Source organism: Silurus aristotelis (assembly GCF_946808225.1).
Source record: "Silurus aristotelis genome assembly, chromosome: 7".
Taxonomy (NCBI): domain Eukaryota; kingdom Metazoa; phylum Chordata; class Actinopteri; order Siluriformes; family Siluridae; genus Silurus; species Silurus aristotelis.
The window spans coordinates 21,401,123-21,418,874 of record NC_139580.1 but is presented as its reverse complement, the minus strand read 5'-3'; the positions used below and the strand labels follow the sequence as shown (position 1 = coordinate 21,418,874).

At 37.5% G+C, this 17,752-nt stretch overlaps 2 protein-coding genes across 5 annotated transcripts in view; both read right to left on the bottom strand.

Moving 5' to 3' along the window:
* Window positions 1–685, bottom strand: part of cadps2 (Ca++-dependent secretion activator 2) — a 123,649-nt gene extending 122,964 nt beyond the window's left edge. For all 4 annotated transcript variants that reach the window (XM_083545977.1, XM_083545975.1, XM_083545976.1 and 1 more), the window contains exon 1: window positions 126–685. In XM_083545977.1, coding sequence (XP_083402103.1) covers window positions 126–455 — 330 coding nt within the window. In that variant the 5' untranslated portion in view covers window positions 456–685. The remainder of the gene's footprint in view (window positions 1–125) is intronic.
* A 6,732-nt stretch (window positions 686–7,417) lies between these two features.
* On the bottom strand, window positions 7,418–15,363 carry slc13a1 (solute carrier family 13 member 1). Its single transcript, XM_083547293.1, has 16 exons — window positions 15,243–15,363; window positions 13,321–13,449; window positions 13,046–13,182; window positions 12,697–12,887; window positions 12,561–12,600; window positions 12,406–12,466; window positions 12,114–12,274; window positions 11,876–11,995; window positions 11,437–11,535; window positions 11,119–11,220; window positions 10,844–10,938; window positions 10,583–10,677; window positions 9,574–9,735; window positions 9,325–9,462; window positions 8,440–9,210; window positions 7,418–8,194 (listed from the first exon to the last, which is right to left on the bottom strand). Exons 1-15 carry the CDS (start codon window positions 15,345–15,347, stop codon window positions 9,067–9,069), a joined length of 1,779 nt encoding a protein of 592 aa, XP_083403419.1. The 5' UTR covers window positions 15,348–15,363; the 3' UTR covers window positions 7,418–8,194; window positions 8,440–9,066.
* Between the last annotated feature and the right edge of the window lie 2,389 nt (window positions 15,364–17,752).

Genomic DNA, 17,752 nt, shown 5'->3' with positions numbered 1-17,752 from the left:
AAAGCGCTGGACTTGGTATTGTTTGGAAGTGGAGATGTGGAGACAGAGGGAGGTGGAGGAAGTGTGAGGAAATGCGCGGAGTGTAACAGGTGTTTCTTTTCTCTTTCCTCTACACGGACACTCACCTTCTGCTGTCTCCGTGCCATGTCCGTCGGCTGTTTGGCATTGAATGGATACGCTATGCACCTCAGTACAAACACATACATCTGCAGTCTGTTTTTCCTCTCCGCTTCTTCTCTCTGAAATCTTTCCTTTTCGTTTTTCTTCTCGTCCTCCGGCGCAGGAGGAGGAACTGCCTTCTTGCCCTGCTGCGTCCGCACACCTCCCGAGGTCTTCTCGGTTTTTTCAGACTTGGCGATTTTCTCCGGGAGTTTTTCACTCGGAGTTTTGGCCGCAGCTTCGCTCTCTGGTGGAACTTCGGCCTCGGATTCGTCGCTGGAGGACGGGTCCAGCATGTTTGACACCCGCGTTTGGAGAACTCGGAGAGAAGCTGAGGAAGTCTTCGGGGTTTCTCGCCGCTGTTCGAGACGCGACGCGTTACACGCCGCAGAAACGTGCGAACTGTGAGTGCGGCTCGGGGAGGTGGGCGGGGCCACACCAGCGCCACACCAGCGCCTCTCGCGCTTTTCCCGAGCGCCGCGCGCGAGCTCACCGCTGTTTACGCAGGAACAGGTAGAAAACCTGTGGCGCTGCAGCACGTGAGCGGAGTCGCTCTTAAAGGAGCAGACAGCGCAAACAAAATGACTTGTTCCTCTAACACTGCGCTCAATGCAATATATCTCTATTTACTAAACACATGCACATTTCGAGTTACAAACCACTTACAACACAGATACATCTGTAAAAACTGTAATCTCAGTTGAGATTATTTGTCGAAAATACAAGACCTTTCTGAAATGATCTCTCATATTGGTTGTGAGGTAAATATTAAGTAAGCATTTCATACACACGTTCACCTGGATGCAAAATATGTTTGGTATCAATCATGCTTTTTTTTCCCCCATTTCCCCTACACATTAAAAAAAAATAAAAATGTTAGTCAAATCACGTGCTTATTTCCATTTCCAAAGCTCACTGAGAGTGTAAGACTTAAAGTGTAAACTTCTTCCGGCTGCTCCCGTTAGGGGTCGCTACAGCAGATCATCTGTCTCCATACCGCTCTGTCCTCTACAGCTTCCTCTTCCAAACCAACTACCTGCATGTCTTCACTCACTACATCCATAATCTCCTCCTTGGACTTCCTCTTTTTTCTCCTGCCTGGCAGCTCCATCCTCAGCATTCTTCTACCGATATACCCTGTGTCCCTCCTCTGCACATAACCATCTCAATCTCACCTCCCTCACTTTTTCTTCAAAGCGTCCTACATGCAGGGTCCTTGTAATAAACCCATTTCCAATTCTGTACATTCTCATCACTCTCAATGAAAATCTCAGGATCTTCAACTCTGATACCTCCAACTCCACCTCCTGTCTTTTTGACAATGCAACTGTTAATAAAAGTTCTATAAACTTTCCCTCTCACTCTTGCAGATACTCTTTTATCAAAAAACTTCACCTGCCAATCTTCTCTACCCACTCCACCCTGCCTGCACTCTTTTCTTCACTTCTCAAACACACTCTTCATTACTTTGCATTGTTGACCCCAGGTACCTGAACTCGTCCACCTTCACCACCTCTTCTCCCTGCAACCGCATCACTCCACTCTCATTCACACACATGTACTTTGTCTTACTCTTACACTTACATTTACATTTAGCAGACCCCCTTGTCCAGAGCGACGTACAAAAGTGCTTTGAGTCTCTAATAATGAATGAATCTACACTGGTATGCAGGATTACAAACTGAATTACAAACTTTGAATTCTACAAAGCAAACTTGAAAAGTGCTAATTTAAGTGTTTCAGGAAGAGGTAGGTCTTCAACCGTCACTTAAAGATAGCCAGGGACTCTGCTTCACGGACATCTAGGGGAAGTTCATTCTATCACCTCAGTGCCAGAACAGATAAGAGCCTTGAAGTATACTTACCTCTCATTCTGAGAGAAGGTGGTACCAGTCAAGCATTGCTGGAAGATCTTAGATGCAGTGCGAGATGTGATGAGATCTCTGAGGTAAGATGGTACTGGTCCATTTTTGGCCTTGTAGGCAAGCATCAGTGTTTTGAATCTGATACATGCAGCTACTGGAAGCCAGTGAAGGGAGCACAGCAGTGGGGTGGTGTGGGAGGATTTGGGCAGATTAAACACAAGTCGTGCAGCTGTGTTTTTGGATAATTTGCAGTGGACGAAAAGCGTTCAGAGGAAGACCTGCCAGCAGAGAGTTGCAGTAGTCCAGTCTTGAAATGACAAGAGACTGAACAAGCACCTGGGCAGTCTGTGTGGACAGAAATAGTTAAATCCTTCAGATGTTGTATAGAAGAAATCAACAGGAACGAGCCACATTAGCGACATGTGAGAAGAAGGACAGTTGATTGTCCATAGTTACCCCAAGGTTACGAGCAGTGGCTGAAGGGAAGAGCAGAGAGTCATGCAGAGTTATTCAGAGATCTTTACCTGGAGATGAATCACCTGGGATGACCAGCAGTTCTGTTTTGCTGGGGTTGATTTTAATTGATGAGCACTCATCTATGAAGATATGACTTTTACTGACTCTTACTGACTCCTACTGACTATTACTGACTTTTCCCTCTCTCCAGTGTGTACCTCCACCTCTCCAGGCTCTTCTCAGCCTGCTCCCTACTCTCAACACAAATCACAATATCATCTTCAAAAATCATAATCCATGGAGACTCCTGTCTGACCTCACCCATCAACCTGTCGATTACCACTGCAAACAGGAAAGGGCTCAAAGACAATCCTTGATGCAGTCCAACTTCCACCTTGAACCAGTCTATCATTCCTACTGCACAGCTGTTTCCCTTTTTACTTCTGCAGTGGTTGCCCAATCATCCAGCACCTCTTCATCACCACTGAGCCCCTGTCTGACCTCTTCCCTGAATCTTATACTACAGTCTTCCTTCTTCAGTTTCCACCATCTTATTTATTTTTTCAGTCCTCACTCTCCTCCTCTTCTTCTTCACCGCCAAATCCATCCTACAGACCACCGTCCAATGCTGTTTAGCTACACTGTCCCCTGCCAACACCTTACAGTCTCCAATCTTCTTCAGTTTGAATGTCCTACATAGGACATAGTCCACCTGTGTGCACCTTCCTCCACTCTTAACATCACCCTATGCTCCTCCTCCTTCTTAAAATAGAAGGAGGATAGAATAGAATGTTCACCCCTGCCATTTCCATCCTTTTCATAAAATCTACCATCATCTGCCCATTAACATTTCTCTCTTTGAGGCCTACTCATCAACTCTTTATCACCTCTGTTCCTTTCACCATGTCCATTGATGTCTGCTCCAATCACTAATCTCTCTTCCCTAGGTACAGTACACTCTCCATCACTTCATCTAACTCACTCCAGAGTTTTCTCCTTCATTTTACAACCCACTTGTGGAGCATAAGCACTAATGACATTTATTGTCACCCCTTCAACTTACAGTTTCTTGTTCATCAACCAATCAGAAAGTCTCTTCACCTCCACTACACTCTTACTGTACTCTTCCTTCAGTATCACCCCTACACTATTTCTTTTTCCATCCACACCATGATAGAAAAGTTTAAACCCACCTCCAATGTTCCCTCCATTACTCCCTTTCCACTTGGTCTCCTAAACACACAGCATATCTACCTTTCTCCTCTCCATCATATTAGCTACCTCTCTCCCTTTACCAGTCATAGTACCGACATTTAAAGTACCAACCCAAACCTCCATTCCCCTTTCCCTGCTTTTTCTGTAAACAGCTTCCCCCTCTCCTTCTCCTCCTTTGGCCAACAGTAGCTCAATTTCCATAAGTATCCTAACAATACCTGTGGCGGTTATTGGTAACCAGGGCCTCAACCGATCCAGTATGGAATATCGTTTTGTGAGCCGCATATTGATTTGCCACTTTTACGCTGGATGCGCTTCCTAATGCAACCCTCCCCATTTATCTTTGGCAGCTTAGGGGAGCTGAACTCACAATCTCATGAGCAGAAGGCCAACATGCAAACCTCTGAGCTACCATGTTCTACCAATGCTTCCACTCTGTCCTCTACAACTGCCTTTGTCAAAAAACCACCTGCAAGTCTTCCCTCAACATATCCATAAACCTTCTCCTTCACCTTCCTCATTTCCTTCTGCCTTGCTGCTCCATTCTCAATAACCTTCTACACAAATGTAAAAATGTATTATATTAAAAAATCTGTTTATCTGTATAACAGCACCCCAAAAATCCTTACTTAAAAACAAATCACAGGAAAGGTAAATTAAATATAAATTGATTAAAGTAAACAAATAATTTAACAAGAGTACAGAAAAAAGGTCTCTATACTGAACCAAGATGATCGTAGATACCAGTAACATTGCACAGGGAAACTGCTATGTTTATTGGTTTTAAGTGTCTTAGCAGATTTTGGCCTGAAGTCTCTCTGCTGACATGCACTTCAACCTCCCACACAGTTCAGCCTCTCACACTGCAATACACTCTCCCAATACCATGCTGAAAAAGTAAGAGGGCATGTGTCATTTTGAAGCCTGATGTATTCAATATGCCCACTTTGTGTCTTTGTTGGTTTGTTGGCTTTACCTTATTTAATATTTCATTAATTAATTACATTGATATGAAATTATCTGGTTTCACATTTTCTTTTTAATATTTCTGTGTTTTCTAATAAATAAACTAGTTAAACTAATCACCAACTGTATTTTGAAGCAGGTCATGTATATTTTATCATGCATATGGTTATTTTTTTTATTTTTTTATTCACAGGAATTTCACCAAATTTAGAATATAAATTACACATGTAAAGCCACCCTTTACTGATGTTGCACTCAATTAATCCCAGAGCTTCTAACTGTGGTGGAGCAGTAGTAGGAACATTTCTCTATCACTCCCTGTAGCTGAATTTTCCTCGTGTTGCCTTTTCAGTAATCTCCTTGAGCTTTTATAATAGGACTAAGTGGACGTTCTGGTGATGCCAATGATGAACTTTACAGGATAGGTAAATGTTTCCACTCCAATAATCTGCACTTTATCTGTACATGTTCCTCTCAAAGGCATCCAGAGCTTATCCAGAATAACTAAGGTGCGCTTTCCATCTATAAACTAGATCAGCTATTGTAATGTTAAAGATTGTGTGCTTCTCAAATTTTTGCTAGCTTCAACAGAACATAGCTTTAATGACATCTAAACCACTGACTCAAGATCTTCTTAGAACTGGAGAGAAAGTTTTGTTTCAGCTGAAAGTTGCTGCTGAGCATGTGTACAACATGTGTAGACTTCTACAGCTTTGTAGAGTGTGGAATGTATACCTAATAAGGAAGCAAAGCTTTACCTGGGGAATCTTCCACAAACTGTAGGTTATGGCCCTGCATGGTAACAGTCTTGAATCAAACAAATGAAGCCACAAAATACATTCTTATATGCATTGTTATTAAACAAAATGCGGTAAAATAAAATAAAATCTCTAAAATTAAATACAAGACAGATGCTATGATTGTTTTTTCCTTTTTTATGTTTTACTGATACACTTTTTTGTTAACTGACATCTGTAGTCTCTACACAAAAGAATTCTCATATCAGTAATAAACCATGGCAAATATGGTACAGCACAAAGTTTTAATACATGTTGACAGATGGAGTAGACTGGTATGCCTTTGGCTGTTTTTGCTGTTCAAAATTTTATACAACTCCAAAAAGCCAGTGACGGGACTGCATCAGTGTGGTAATATGAAGGATATGCAATAAAGGCAAATAATAGCAGTAGTCCAATGTCAAGATGACAAAGGACTGAACAGGCACCTGAGAGACCTTCAAAGAGAGAAAAAGAAGAACCACTCTGATAATATAGATGAGGCACATTTGTGACAAGCTAGCAATATAAGGAAAAAATAATACGTTTTCCAGAAATACACAAGACAAGATTTGGTCACTTTTGGATGCACCTCTGGGGATATTTCTCAGCTCAGTTTTACTAGAATTTAGCTTCCGGTGATGAGCCGGCATTCATGAAAAAACGTCCACAAGAAATCAAAGTAGAAACATACATGTTTAAAAGCAGAAAAAAACTTGGAAAATCTCAGTTCAAAATTCTAAAGGTGATTATAAATACACTTTGATAACCTGCCTACATGTGAACACGCATATCATCAATAAATACTGTACAATTTAAGTTCTAAGTTCTAATGTTCTGTGTATTATACCTGTGTGTGTGTGTGTGTGTGTGTGTGTGTGTGTGTGTGTGTGTGTGTGTGTGTGTGTGTGTTATCAGTGTGTGTGTTATCAGTGTGTATGTTAATTGGCATTCCAACCATGCAGTAGTCACACCTGATTCCACCTGTTTTGATGGGAAATAGTGTTGCATGTGACAGAGTATTTTTCTTTAGATTTTTTTTTCTTCCCCAAGAGTGTAAGGATATATTGGGCTGATAATAGTGGTTTGGAAGAAGCTTCACTAGGGAAAATACAATATGTAAATAACGTGTCATTTATTTATTACACACACAAAAATAATTGTTTTATATAAAACATTCTAATTTATACTAAAAAATAGCTTTATATGGATTTTAAGGAAATGTATTTTTACAACCACAAAAAAATAATACAAACAAAAAAAGAACAACTTAAAAAATAAAGTTAACAGTAGATCATATAAGGGCATCTTCTTGGTGAGTGTTAAGTGTTTTGTCTCATTGTTCTCCTTTGCTATTTATTTTTTATTTTTTGCTAACTTTGCTCCTTTGAATTTGCCAATTGCTGCTGACAGATTATTATCGGCCTGCTTTGGGAGATGACCACGTAAGCACTTAAATTTAGCCGCCCACTCTATCTAGATCTAGATCTTTCTTTTTGTCTTGCTAGATGAACCTTATACTCTCTCTTCACCAGTCACACCATATGACTAATTTTGTCATATATGCTTGTGTTATATAACATGTTGCATGTGTGCACAGCCCATTTCATATGTACTTGTTAGCGAAATGATGCTATGTGAAGTTAAATAGATGGTGTGTGTTTGTATGCCTGCTCCTTCTCTCTGACATGTTGAAACTTACCCATCTCACTTCTACCATCAAATCAGCATAGACTTTTCCCACTCTCAGGTTCATTAATGTAGAAGCAAGATGGCAATATTCAGCTTCATCTTGATTCATTTGTTTCATACTGGTTGTGATTGGTTATTACCCCTTTCGCCTTTTCTGATCTGGTCATTTTTATGTCTTATTTAAAAAAATTTTAAAACCAAACATGGGAAAATGCATTTATTTATACTGTCACAAGTGTGCGATACAATAAACTGTTAATAAACAGTAATAGATCATGAAAAATGTCAAAACACATCATCCATTTATTGAAGTCAGTGGCTAAATTAAAGTCACATTCAGCAAATATCTCTTTTCGTTTATGTGCGTCTTTCTAGTGTAGAGTTATTGTGTAGTCAAGATATTATATACATCTGTTTGTTCATTAATAATTTCCTGGTCGGAGGCCCAACAAGCTGAGAAAGTGTTTGTACAGTACAGTTTGCAGATAACTATTGGTCATTCTTCCTCAGATCTTCATTACAGTTATCACATAAATAAGCCATGTAGATTAGAAAAAATGCTACAGTACATTTGTTTGCAAAGGTTCAGGTAAACTTTAAAACATTGGCAGTTTGAAATTCAATAAACAGAAACAACATCTTAGTAGGATACATCATACACTTTCCAATCATCCCCAGGCAAAACAATCATAGTACTTATGTGCTTATACTTATGTAACACAGTTAGGTAAATTACAATGCTCACTATAAATGTTTATAGATCATTAAACATAAAAATAACTGATCAAACCTAATTAACCTAAAACAAATGTCCTTTCTATTTTCTTTTCATAAAGACAAATGCATATTTTACAAAAAAGCTTTTTTTTTTTTTTTAGCTGATGTTCATTTGAAAATAAAATTTTAATGTAAAGTTTATTAAAACAATTTTTAAAATTCATTTTAAGTGCTTTAAAATTTCTACTATTAAATATATCCTCATACTGGTTCACTAGGACAAAAGCTGAGTATACCATTCTAAGTCAGATAGGGAGGTAAACATTAGGAAAAACACACAAACAAGACCTTTTCTAAATAAAACTTTCTTTCGGCTTCTCCCGTTAGGGGTCACCACAGCGGATCATCCGCATGTTTGATTTGGCACATGTTTTTACTCTGGATGCTTTTCCTAACACAACCCTCCCCATTTATCCGGGCTTGGGACCGGCACTAAGAGTGGCTGGAGTTGGTTCCCTGACTGGGGATCGAACCCGGGCCGCAGCGGTGAGAGCGCCGCATCCTAACCACTAGACCACCAGGGATCCTAAGACCGTTTCTAAATGTTCATTAATATTTCTCAACGTAGCTCCTCTTAAATTTGTCAATAAATAAAGGGAACACAGCAACATCCCCAGTACAAATTTAACAGTCGCTTTCTTTTTCATAAGGCCAGCTGGCAAAATAAATACTGTAGAGTTTTTTGTAGGTTCATTCAGCTTAATGGATTTTGTGTAAATCATAAATAGTAAGCAGTTAGTAGCTCAATGGATTGCCCTTAAATATCTCGAATTTTAAATAAAAACAAGTGAGCCTTACATCTGCTAAACTTTTTAGTGATCCACAAATATCTGCTTTTAGATGTGTCTCATTTTTATTTAATTGGTTTGAACACAAATCCTATGGATTTAAATCTGTACGGCTATGCGTATAAAATCTGCTACGTGTATAAAAGGTGCTTATAAAAATAAAGTTAATATTAAACATCTACACAACGCCTATTCTGTTCTTTCACACAAACCTCTTTAAAGTATTTATAGAAAACTGTTAAAAAATATGTATATAAGCATAATGCCATTTCAATTTACTACCCACAAAACAGGGCAAATTGGAGCACATTAACTAAGATATATAGATACTTTATGCTTTTTATCCTTATTTACATTAGACACTGCAGCAGTTTAGAACCCAGTTGTGTTTGTTGTGCCATAGATTGGAGCCCAGTCTGGATAAGTATCCAAAAGAAAGATTGGTCTTCCCCATGTACTGATAGCCAACAGCACTGTAAGAACACCAATGATGTTCAATCCCAGTCCTGCTTTGACCTGGATAGATTAAGCAACCAAGAACACATCGTCATTGACTCTGATATTGCACATTCATCACAACTCAATTAAGTTATTAAGTGGAGTATTTAACTTATTTTGATAACGACTTACCATATCCATGATTTTGACATGCCCATATGCAAACACAATGGCATTCGGAGGATTGGAAACAGGAAGCAGGAAGGAAAATGACACACTAATAGTTGCTGGTATCAGCATGTATAAGGGGTTGACATTAATGGCTTCAGCCTGATAATGACAAACATAAATAATACTTAATATTGTTTAAATAAATTGTGTAAAATCATTCTGATTTTCATATTAAAAACATATCACTTATTTTATCTAAAGTTTACATACCAAAGGAGCAAGTATGGGCAGGAAGATGGTGATGGTGGCTGGATTACTAGCAACTTCTGTAATAGATGTGACAATCACACAGCCAATAGTGACAATTGCCATTACAGGGAGATTTCCCAATGGTTTCATCAATTCTGCAACGAAATTGGATAAACCTGATACCTGTGGGTAGAATGGGTAAAATGTATTAGAGCATGCTTCAGTAGACTAGGGCTTCTCACCATGCAAAAATTATACCCATTATGCAAATATGTAGAGTAATGCATTTTTCATAAAGTTCTGCTTTATGCACACCTTTGCTTGACCACTTGTTAAGAACCTTGGGGTTTGATTAGAGATGTCCACTCTTATCTGGATAAAATTGGACACTACTGACCTTGACCAAACAATTAAAAGCTGAACTTTGGCATGAGTAACCACATGTCTAAACACTAAAATTCCTTATACATTGTTAATATAATTAAACACTATATCTCATTAATTCTTAGTTCAGATAGAACCTTATAGTTAGTTTAGTAATACTGTACTTTTAGTCATATATTTATGTATTTTCTTCCATCTTAAGTGAAATGTTGTGGCAGTGAAATTCACATGCAGCAAGTTTAGCATGGCTGTCAACTTTTCCTTTGAAGATGTTCAGTGCTAAACTTGCCATGACATTTGGATTGCTGGATCAAAAGCATAATCAGTGCTTTTGCTCTCTCAGTCCTCACTCCCACCCCCATTGTATTATGCACAAAGAATAATAATAGGCAAAGGCACTCATTTTTAGCCTCTTATGCTGACAGAACACAAACAGAAAGAGTCATGTACATCTCTGATGGAAGAAAAGTGGATGCTTTCTAACAGTTATGCTGAATCCCTGTGTCAACTGTGTCACTCTAATCAGTGCTTTTGCAAAGAGTGAAAAGATACATAATATACATACATATACTGTGTATATGAAGTGTGTGTGTGTGTGTGTGTGTGTGTGTGTGTGTGTGAAAATTTTAATTGCTGAAAATGTCACCTTGGTGCCCTCTGCTAATGCAAAACCCCCTCCTACAAGCAGACAGATCTCCCAAGGCATACAGGTTTGAAATTCCTTCCATGATATCATAGTCTCTATTAGAAAAGTGAGAAATAGAGTTGTTAGCAAGAATACTATATAATATAATATTATATATATATATATATATATATATATATATATATATATATATATATATATATATATATATACAAAAATATTAGATTTTTATTGTACAAGTTTAAGAACAGTTATTAATACCATAGTTATCTGCAGTGGGCCTTTTAGAAGGGATAATGAAGAACAACATGCCCAGAAGAAGAGCCGCAGTGGCATCAGTTGCATATCCTGGATAGCTACAGAGAGATGAGAAAATAGTTGTTGTTGTTTTTTTTAAACCTAATCACAGAAGCTTTTTATTAGCTGAAATATTATATTTAGATCAAAAACTTGTGTTTTCCTTTTGTTTTGCCAGAATATCTGTGTTAAGTTTAGCAGACAAAGCTTAGTGAGTCAGTATGATGCAGTGCACTCACTCAGGAAATAGAGATGCCCAACCTGGCATGAAGCCCGGTTCTCTCATGAACCAGAGCACTGCCATCAGCACAAAAATAACAAGGGTGATCATCTCTTGCCGGCTAGTGAGAGCAACAACAAAATTATAAATAAGAGAATGTTAAAAAATGTATTCTTTATGTCCTGTGTCGTGCACACATATACAACAAATGTTTAACACTGCACTAGTTTTCGGAGTAGATCTTAAATAGAAATATGTCTGTGGGATATAAATAATCATTTGGAAAGCTTAATCTCCTGATTGTGGCAGGTAAACATTTTATTTTGTAATGCCTTACCTCATGCTTCCCAGTGCATTATACTGATCTTTGATATGTTTGGCTGCTGCTATCTCTCTCTCAGATCGACCCCTTTTGGGTGAGAGCACGGAACAGAAACTGAAAAATGAAAAAGATCCTGTTTACATACACCATAAATCTGAGTGAATAAATAAATGTTTTTATTATCGATAGTTCTTTGCTCCCCTGAGAAGTGTGTGTGTGTGTGTGTGTGTGTGTGTGTGTGTGTGTGTGTGTGTGTGTGTGTGTGTGTGTGTGTGCGTGTGTGTGAGAGTGTGTGTGTGTGTGTGTGTGTGTGTGTGTGTGTGTGTGTGTGTGTGTGTGTGTGTGTGTGTGTGTGTGTGTGCATGTGTTTGTTTTCGTGTGTGTGAGATATATGTGAAGTAAATATGTAAGGTATAAATGGGTCAAGAGCATGAAAAACATAATCAATACTCACTTAGAGCCCAAAAACAGCCAATGTAACCATATCCAAGCCAAGCTCAGGACAATAATGCAGACAGGCAGACAGAAAATAAACCAGTTTCCAAAATTGATGACCTTGCATTCTGGGTAAAATCTGTAAAAGTAACCATTAATATGTAAAACCTTACAATTTTAATATTTCCTTTTGATGATTAAATCCAATAAAATACAAAACCACACACAGGTCCTAGTTTCATTTCGATAAAACTTACTGATGCATATATTCAGCAAAGATAAGATTTGAAGATGTTCCTGGCAGAGTTGCCAGTCCACCGATGTTAGCAGAGTAGGCAATGGCAAGAGACAAACATTTACACATCATTTGATCTCGATGTGTCCTGTAGTTGGAGTGTAATGGAGAAGTTGGCAGAGCCTGATGTGTAGAAAAAACAAAAACGTGTACAACATTATGCAAATACAGTGAAACCATACTATTAATTACACTAATAAAAGAGTTTTTTTTTTTTTTTTTTATATGTTTGTGTGTTTGTGTGTGTGATTTACCTCACTGGAATAATCCTCCTCAGGTACTGCAATAGCAAAATCCTTAAGCATTTTTTCTGGGCTGTATAAAAAACAGGGTTCATGACCATTAGTAAAGGAAACCACACAAGTAAATACATTGCTTATAATTTAAACAAAGAGCTAATTGCTGTCACCTCTTCTCATCATTCGATTTTTCACACTGTTTCTCAGCATCTATAAAATAAAACAAGATGATAGTTTCTAAATATGGAAATCAGCTATTATTTGATCATTTTTAAATCTTGAAGTTAAATGTTTTAGGTGACTCACCTCCTTCCAATTGAAGTGCAGGATTGCAGATGCCTTTTAGTGCTTTATCCTGCTGACTGTTGACCTGACCCTCTGCACTAATGACCTGCTGCATCACAGCCTCTGCTATCGGCATCACCATGGCCACTGTGGAGGTGTTGCTCAGCCACATGGAGAGAAAAGCGCAGCCTACCATGAAGCCCAGCATCAACCTGGAGTGAGTACAATTGATAGATCCTGATGTCAGTCAACACTTAAAAAATCTTTTGAAAAAATATTCATTTAAATAGATGCTTCAATCCGATTTTTTTCAAACTGTCTAAAGAAAAGAGACATAAAAAAGGGAATAAAGAATATAAATCACACCCACATGCCAGGGTTTACTCCAACCATAGTGACCAGCTTGAGAGCAATCCGCCGATGCAGCCCCCACTTCTCAATCGAGGTTGCGAGACAGATAACCCCAAGCAGGAGTAAGTGGAAATCTTTAAAATACATAGTTGCAACCTATGTACAGGGGGAGGCTAGCTTAGACAGTGCTCTCAGTATAGCAGTGGCATCTATTAATAATGCAAAATCTTGCAATGCAAAAATGACATTAATCAATTATTTTTAGATATGCCTTGATGTCAGAATAATGCTTACCACTGAGGACTTCATAATGCCAAAGAGAGGAAAGAGTAGTGCTGGAAGGAGGGCCGTCACCGACAGAGGCAAGGCCTCTGTTATCCAGAAGATTGCCATCAGCACCAGCGTAAATGCACATTGAGCCACCTAAAATATGCAAAACAAATATACAGTTTAGATGTGAAATCAGCCCAGTCAACCATCTTGTACAATATGTTTAATGCGCCGTGACCAAGATTGTTTATTTTATAGAAAAGAGATTACCAAAAAAGGTAAAAATGTTAAATGCTTTTTGACTTTGACATAAGAACAAAGTGACAGACTTAAAAGCAAACCCTTTTTTACTCGTGTGTTGCTTGAATTGTTTTTTACTAAAGAACAGTCATCACGTTTTCCTCTCTTTTTTTTGCAATTAAATGTTGTGAATTTTAACCGCTATCTTTTCTCGATGTGTTGTATTTCATTTTCTTGACTGCAATTGTGACACACTGAAATCCAATCATTGTCCAATCACAGCTCTAGACCACACTCAGACATGTTCTATAATCAGAGTAAGGGAGAAGGCTTTGCTTCACTGTGACACATTATCCTCATATCACAAATGAAAAACAATACTGTATCTGTGTATTGTGTATTAATTTTTTCCCCTGGTGTGTTTGATTTTGTTTTATAAAATCATCTTTTTTTATTTTGTATTTAATGGCAATAATAATTTGTATTGCTTTTTTTTATTTAGTAACATAAATGGGAAATACAGGTAGAATTTCATGTTGCAATATGCAGTGTCAACTTGCAAACACAGGGCCAGCAACAGTAATTTGACTGTGGTTAAACAGCTTTGAGTTGGTTTTTAATTTTTATTTTTTTATTACAAGTATGCTACAAGTTACAAAAGCAGCTGGATATCTACAGATGATTAACAAAAAGCTGTGCGTTACTCCTGTAAATCCATAAAAATACAATAAAAGTCAAAGGTTAAGGACACACACTATATCGCCAAAGGTATGTGGACACTTGTATAATCACTAATATTATCCAGTCCAGATTTCGGCTTCTTTTTTTCTGTAAAATAACCTCTATTCTGAGGCTTTCCGCTTGATTTTTTATTATTCATCCAGAAGGGCATCAGTGAGGTCAAGCACCGATATTAGGTTAGGCAACCTCATGTTCACTCTGCATCCTGAAGGGTTTCAGAGAGATTTAGGTCAAGACTATCTTTAAACTATGTCTTTGAATACAAAGCTGGGTCTATTGTCAAGGGGGGGCAGGCTTGGGATTTGTGGTGTGATTATTATTTGTTTATTCTGTGTTTGATATGGGGCTCTTCAAGTCGGGGGGCTGGGAGGAGTCAAGGACTAAACAAGGAAAAACTGTAGGTGAGAGGTAACAAAACAAAGTTGAGCTGCTGAGCTAACATTTTTAATGGGTCTCCTCTCCTTTGTTGAAAAACTCGACAGACTTGACTGATTTCTAGCGAAGGGAAATCATACAGAAGAGAAAACCCATTCTAAACCATTGTGTTTCTAATTTTGTGGTAACATCAAGAAAAATGCCCACATATGAGTGTGATGTTCAGATGTCCATAAAAAAGTACAAAACATTTCCTGCCACTTGTTGTAATACAGATGTATTTCTAATCATATCTGTAGGTACAGTTGTTAGTGCTCTATGTTCATAAGCCGCAACACTGAAAGATAATGCAAGCCACATTTCATGTTAGATTAATTTTAACCTGTGAAGTGAGATTGAGTCTATTTGTTCTACATTAAACTTAATTTGTGCTTTTCCTGTGATTTCTTACAGTACATATAAAGTGGTTAAAGTTACTTATGTTTCAAGTTTTTCTGAATAAAACAAGCATGCTATCAGAAGTGTTTCTTAAAATCTTGTTTCAATTTTGTATTATTTTTTTTAAAGATCTTTTGTTTGCATTCACTTACCTGTGTGTTGATCAACAGGGGAAGTGGAAGAATTAATAGCGGCATGAAAATGATGATGAACACATTGCGAAAGCTCCATATTGCTCCAAGAAGTGCCCTCATCATTGAGCTGAGTGGTGTAAACTCAGTGACACTTATCATATCGAGCTTCTTAAATAGTCTGCCAGTGATTGATCTTTGCCCGTGTACCACCTTCGACCTAAATTCCTGCTGTTGCTCTTCAGTGCGCTAGCAGTGGAGGATGAATCCCAGCACGGAAATGATTCAAAAGATTAAGCTTTAACATTCGTAGAATCCCACGGCTTTCCTTGAGCTGGCATGACCTCAGTGACACTGACAAGTGACAATGATATGAACGCAAGATCTGAGTTCTGAGAAAAATTGACTCAGCAAAGCAAATACTTGTCAGTATGAGGACAATTAAATTTTAAACCTCAGGCATAAAATTATATAAATGATTACCAGTGAACATTTCTGTACAGGAATAGGCATTTTAGTGCGAAAGATACAAACCCTAATGTTATATTTTAAATAAAATGTATTCTGAATTTTTCCAAACACCTGGCAACATGATCAGCTGAAACTTCATTCACGACCCCGTACAAACTAGAACTGTCTGGTTTCTGTATACATGAAGCACTAAAATGCTTATTGTGTTTGTTGTGCAAAGATGGTTGTTGATGTCTGCTCTTTACTGGGAATTACGTTTTCTTATCTCAGAAATAAACCCTGGTATTTCCCCTAAATCGAAGATCACGATGGTCCTGAGAAACTGTTAAAGAATAACAATATTGCATAGAAAGCACAAACCTTTTACTGAGACATAACAGTACATTAAACATGGTGGACAAAGAATCAGCACTTGAAAGGCTGGGACTGTTTTCTTGAGTGGACTGTATTTCATATTTAAATAATGCACAAATACAATAAATCTGTTTAGTGTTTTTTGTTATTGTATTTCAGTCAGTCTGTTTTGATCAGTACGGTACAGTACATTCTTAAAAATAGATAAGCAATTGATTCTTCATCTGCTGATTCTTTAACTGATTAACTTTATCCACCTTTTAAGTCTTGAGATGGTAAAAGATATTCCAAACAAGTTTTGGTGCTATCAAGATCAAATAATCTTCGAATAATGATAATAATCTCTGAAGTCCAAAGTCGATACTGTAAAGTGACATCAGCACTCAGTGTTAATACCTGTCTCTTGTTCTCACATTCGAAGCCAATATTTGCAAATGCTGAGGCAAAAACTTCCAATAAAAAAAATACTTTAATTTTTCCCTTAATATGTATTTATGTTATTTTTACATGTACCCTTTTATACATGAATTTGATCATCCCATACAGAATTAAGGTTATTAAGAATCATAAAGAGAACAATACCTTAGTTTATCATGGTCACAAAGTTCCAAAGTTTAGTTTTTCACTACGTTATAACTGCAGAGATTGATAACTTGAGGTATTTATATTTATGAATTTCCCTTTTGATATTTACGGATCAGATGTTTAAAAAATAAAATACGAACAGTATGTATATGACAGTACTGTAGGCAATGTCGGCCCATGCTGTGCGGCTCTTTAATTCTACTCTACTTTCCTAACTGTTCTGAACTTCCTCTGCACTACACACTGTACACTATGCACATTAACACTCTGGTTTGCACACAACTCTCCAAAACGGTTTGAGTTGCACAGGATTTTGCACAGACACTTAACTTGTATTTAATATTTTGTAGTATTTATGTTCTATCTATCTATCTATCTGTCTGTCTGTCTGTCTGTCTGTCTGTCTGTCTGTCTGTCTGTCTGTCTGTCTGTCTGTCTATCTATCTATCTATCTATCTATCTATCTATCTATCTATCTATCTATCTATCTATCTATCTATCTATCTATCTATCTATCAGTAACCCCTTGACTTTCATTAAAATTCGAATACTAGTAAAGCCATTTTTCCTCTGCCCATGTGATCAACAACATTGATGCTTATAAAAATGGAATGACATAAAACCAATCCTTATTTTTTAATTTTCCTATTTCTCTTCCGGTCAATGCCTCACTATTGCCAAGACAAACTGATCCAAAGCGGCAATTTTTTGTCCAACCGTAAGTATACAAACAAGGATTATATTAATGGTTTGTTTATATGGCTTATATGGTTGTGTATCTTTATTGCTTCTTATCTGACATCAGATAAGGGAATAGACTGATTGTCCTAACAAAATTCTTCGAGGTCTTTTCCTGTTAGAGTTTGATTCTCATTATATAAACATCATCACATGCTTGATTGAAATTCACCATTGCTCATGTGATATTGATCAGTTACTTCATACTGTCTGTTTAAAACACTTTAAAAAGAGAGGAAAAGAAGAAGTTTATGATAATACAGGATTATTACTGATTTGTAGATAGGAACCTTATGTGTCGCTTGATCATTTTCTGATTTTCATGCATTCATGTTCTTGGATAGATACAGTAAATCCAAACCAAATTACTTGTGTGAGAAACC